This window comes from Gadus chalcogrammus, chromosome 12, assembly GCF_026213295.1.
Source record: "Gadus chalcogrammus isolate NIFS_2021 chromosome 12, NIFS_Gcha_1.0, whole genome shotgun sequence".
In the NCBI taxonomy this organism is placed as follows: Eukaryota; Metazoa; Chordata; class Actinopteri; order Gadiformes; family Gadidae; genus Gadus; species Gadus chalcogrammus.
The window spans coordinates 28,785,382-28,790,381 of record NC_079423.1 but is presented as its reverse complement, the minus strand read 5'-3'; the positions used below and the strand labels follow the sequence as shown (position 1 = coordinate 28,790,381).

Here is a 5,000-nt window from a genome sequence, read left to right as displayed (position 1 = left end):
AAGAGAGGGAAAGAATGGATTAAGGGAACAGAAATCAAATGGGCAGAAATGAAGTGCATCGTTACAGGATCGGAGGCTGAGAGAGATGGCCAGTCACAAGAGGGTCGATCAGAACTCTCAGCCGACAGGCCTCGTCCGTTTGGCTGCCCCGTACGTTCGGAAAAGCGGGAGTGTGTCTGGCCAGCACTACGAATTGGTTCTCGACCCCCTGGCACCTGGGCAACGGACTCACCCGGTCGGGACAATTGATGCTGGGGAAGAATAGGGACGTCGGAGCTGAACGGGGGGGCATGTGGATTTAAAAGGAAAGAGAGAGATGGGGAGAGATGGAGAGAGCAGGAGAGGGCATCCCATTTACCAGGGATGGAGGGAATGGTGTTAAGGGAGGCACATCGCTACAATGGCTTTTTAGAACCTGCCATATGCCGTGCCGGTCGCTGACCGGGTTGGCAGGCTATGAAAAGGAAGGTTTTATGATGGGCTGTCCATGGTTGGACAGGCTGGCGTGGCAGAGTAGACACATAGGCACGTAGATACATGTGCACTCGCCTACTCTTTCTGTCTCTCTCTCTCTCTCTCTCTCACACAGACACACACACACACACACACACACACACACACACACACACACACACACACACACACACACACACAGCCACCCTCTTGTGTTTCATATGCTCTGGCAGAATCTACAGATGGGTGATGGATTTGGAAGGGATTTATCTCTCGTGTGGTTGAAACACACACACACACACACACACACACACACACACACACACACACACACACACACACACACACACACAGATAGATGCTCACAGACGGGCTTACTGTAAGTCCAGTGTTCAAGACGGACTCATCCGCCCTCTGTTCTGCGTGTACCCCTGACTATAAATGTTTTCAACTGCCCATGAGGCTGAGTTTGATCCAAAATCGTATGACTACTTTGTGGGGTTTAAGGGTGCAACGTTTAAGATTTGGCTAACTGTCTCATGAGTCCTCCACAAAATAGGGGGCAGCATGTTGCAAGGAAGTTGTAGTGCCCACCCCTATTTTAAGAAACAAGAAAATGCAGAGTTTTTCCCTCCCCCCTCTTTAGCCCCTCCTCCACCCTCCCCCTTCCCCCTCCCCCCCTAAACGCATCCCCCACTGATTACGGCCCAAAGCTTACCGGTTAAAGTCAATCTGTTCTATGCAGTCATCGTTTTCCTCGATCCACATTTACCAAAAACACAGGTGGTTACAAATCCTAAAGGGAGCTACACAAAGTGGTGCACAGAATCAACTACAGAGATATATATTTCTCCCAACCCAGACAGAGGGAAGAGGACAGAGAGACAGTGGGATTGTGATCACCTTGGTGGTACCGTTTGTGATCTGATCAGGGAAGCCCTGCAAACCCAATATCGCTAACTCCCAGCATCTCTCCATGAAACCCTGACTCACCGGGTTACAATCTCATCCATCTCGCCCCGCATCATACCTGCCGCCGAAATGACGGATTAGCCCTGAGCGCCAATCGCCCGAGCGCTACCTACGACCACGTAGCGCCGTAGTGCAGTGCAGTGCGTTGTATTGTAGTGTACGACTCCTACGGTATTGGCCCGATCCATTAGTGCTGCACACACACTGCGGGACGGGGCCTGCAGCTATTGTGCGGCGCTCTGTTTTATTGAGTCTTGTGCTGACGTCCGTCCCCGGGGTTTCTGCAGCGCAAGGGGAAACTTTTGATGATACTTGAAAGCGAGAGTTGTGCTCCCGAAGCGGGGCTCCGTAATGGGATGTGGGAGAGCCCACCGCCCCGGGGGAGAGGGAGAAGAGGGGAGCCTCCATGGCTAGATGGGCTGGAGCTATTGGGTGGAGAGGGGAGTCTCTCTCTCTTTACCCTCACTGCCTTTCTCTCTCCATCTCTTTCCTTCATTCTCTCTCTCTCTGTCTCTCTCTCTCTCTTTCTGTCTCCCTCTCTCCTTCCTGTCTCTCTCTCTCCTTCCTCTCTCTCTCTCTCTCTCTCTCTCTCTCTCTCTCTCTCTCTCTCTCTCTCTCTCTCTCTCTCTCTCTCTCTCTCTCTCTCTCTCTCTCTCTCTCTCTCTCTCTCTCGTATGTTGCCTTATGCAGACAATCCAATTTCCTGTGATTCCATCAGACCCTGTGTCCAGCAGGTGAATTATGGGAGGACAGGTTACTGACCCCCTCTTAGTGCACGTGCAAAGAGTGCACGCACGGCAGGTAATGTAGCAGCAGCAGCCCTAGGTTATGTAAAGTGTCAATCCTGCTGCTGCTTCTCCTTGCCGTGTGTGAGGCCTGAACTACTCTGACTCTGTTTGTTGCGTCTCTTACGCACAATATAACTACCAAGATCTTAAATGATTGGACATACACACATATTGCTCTGCTCTATCTATACGCAGGATTAGAAATAATGTAGGCCTTGTGTATGTATGCATTGCGTGTTGTATTGTATAATGTACAATACATTCTGTGTTGTATTACATGATTATCCATCTGTGTGTGCACGGATGAACTCTGGGTGAAACAGTCTCTGAACCCCTTACGCTTTAATGATGACTGTATGTATTTATGTGTGCAAGCCCCTACCCTTGACCAAGGGCTTTGAACATCTGTCACACTGTCATGTGTGTGTGTGTGTGTGTGTGTGTGTGTGTTTGTGTGTACACCCTCCCTTTCTGGCAGATATATCGGGAATGGTTCCTCGTACGTATTTCAAATAGAAAGCACACACTCCAATTCATATATTGTTCCTTTTAAACAACCCCCCCTAAAAACATGCATTCTGTTGAAGAATTCCCAGACATTCCCCGAGCCGGGGAGTGTTATTGTGAAGGACAGATATAATGTAGCGCGGCTGGAGCAGCGGCTGATTGGACTGGCACCCACAGACAGCTTTGTTGTCTCGGGCTAACCGTGGCACACGTCTCCATCGCCGGTGATTTGCATCAGTGTTCCATGATCCCTCCCCTGGGAGCTGGACACTCTAAACCAATCAGCAGGTCCCCGAAGTGCTGCCCCAGACGAGAGGGAGGGAGGGAGAGGGAGAGGGAGAGGGAGAGAGAGAGAGAGAGAGAGAGAGAGAGAGAGAGAGAGAGAGAGAGAGAGAGAGAGAGAGAGAGAGAGAGAGCACAACCTTGTATCCACTCTGATGTGACAATGTTGAGTCATTCTTTAGCAAGCCTAACAGTAAATATACTATCTGTATATACAATGATATAATATCTACTAGTTAACTACAGGATGGGAACCGCTGGCCTTTGCTATTCTGCTGTTAGCCACAGTCGGTCCTGTCAGCTGTGGACGGAGTGGCCGAAAAAATCCGACCATTCGTCATTGTTAGCAGATGAAAAAGGCCCTGAGTAGTGATTAAGAACTGGATCTCCTGTTGATGATGCCCATCATTACACACACACACACACACACACACACACACACACACACACACACGCACACGCATGCGCGCGAAATGCAGTCATTGTCACGCCAGTCAGCCCCTGGATGTGTTCTCTTTCTCTTTGTGTGTGTGTGTGGGTGTGTGTGTGTGTGTGTGTGTGAGGGGGGGGGGGTCATTTGTGTGTCAGGGTCACACAACATAATTCAATTTACCACACTCAAAGACCCCCCCCCCCCCCCCCCCTCCACATTCAGCCCTCTCTCTCTCCAGCTCCCATCCCCTCCCTCCTATCTCAGAGAGGAAGGGGCCACTTGCCCCAGTAGCACCCCCTACACCACCCCCCACACCACCCCCAACAGTACCCCAGCAGGGAGGGCCACTCTGGGGCCTGACTAGTGGAGGGGGGGGGGGGGGGGGGGGGATGTGTGGGAGAGGACTGAAGTTGGCCAAAGCTTGAATTCTTGGATGGTTTCTCTTTCATGTGATAACAGTGATCTATTGGTAATGCAATGTTTGGAAATGCCCCCCTGTTCAGTTTAAAGGTTTTAATTCTTGGGTTGCATGAATCAAGGATAGATATATTTCCATTATCTTGAACCTATCTTGGTGTATATATGTCACAAAAATAATATCAGCTGAGTGTGGATCGTGGGAGGGTCATCAAGTTTTCTTGATTCCTTCAGTTTGATCACCAAGCTTCGCTGGTGCCGCCATTTTGTGATCTGCTTATTGACTATCCAATCAGCAATCTCAGATCGAGAGCGGGGGCCGGTCCAGCCACAGTGAATAGCTGCATCATTTGAATAAGTGGGCGGGCTTGTGATTGATTGCATCTGCATGCCGACTCAAAATGATGCGTGTTGCGCTTCAAATCCATTATCACTTGTACAGTAAAGCAATTTGTATTGTCGGGTGTGAAAGGGCTCCCACGGCTGCAGAGTTGATGGAAGCCTTTGTTTATTTGTGTGTTGCAGGATGATGAAGGCCAGACAGCATTACATTACGGTAAGAATTCTCCCAATATCTGCTTAATCAGCTCTGGCAACGGCATTAAGTACAGTTTCAAAACACCACATGTTCGTGAAAGAGAGCGCATGGTGTTTTGAAACTGATCTTAACATTATGTTGTTGTTTGAATTGACTAAACAAATGTGAATTATGTGTATGTGTGTTTTAGACTATGGATGAGTTTTGTCCACGTTGATGTTGTTGGTGTAGAAGGCTGCAGTGTACATGTTTAAAACATGCACCGTGCTCCTTATTCATCCTCTCCTTTCAAAAGTTTATGTTTAATGATCCATCAGTCCATCTTTCCGGATGGTTTCCATCCAACTTTGATTCGGTGTGTGTGTGTGTGTGTATTAGCACGCACGCACGTGTGCTTCTTTGGACTCTTGTGTGTGGTTGCATACTTTGTCAGTGGTTACTATATGTGACTGTGGATGACGTCATTGTGTGTGTGTCTTTTGTGTTGTGTGTGTGTGTGTGTGTGTGTGTGTGTGTGTGTGTGTGTGTGTGTGTGTGTGATAATCACCAGTCCTCCCAGAGGAAATCAACAGTGCTCCACAGCCCCCCCATGACCTCCTCGCGCCCCCCC

General features: G+C 49.3%; 1 protein-coding gene across 2 annotated transcripts in view; it reads left to right on the top strand.

Annotated features, from left to right (window-relative positions):
• The window catches only part of acbd6 (acyl-CoA binding domain containing 6), a 45,281-nt gene that overhangs the window by 19,242 nt on the left and 21,039 nt on the right, over positions 1–5,000 (top strand). Inside the window, exon 7 of one of the 2 annotated variants that reach the window (XM_056604422.1) lies at positions 4,378–4,408. The exons of the other annotated variant lie outside the window; for it this stretch is intronic. Coding sequence (XP_056460397.1) covers positions 4,378–4,408 — 31 coding nt within the window. The remainder of the gene's footprint in view (positions 1–4,377; positions 4,409–5,000) is intronic. 2 annotated transcript variants of the gene reach the window in all.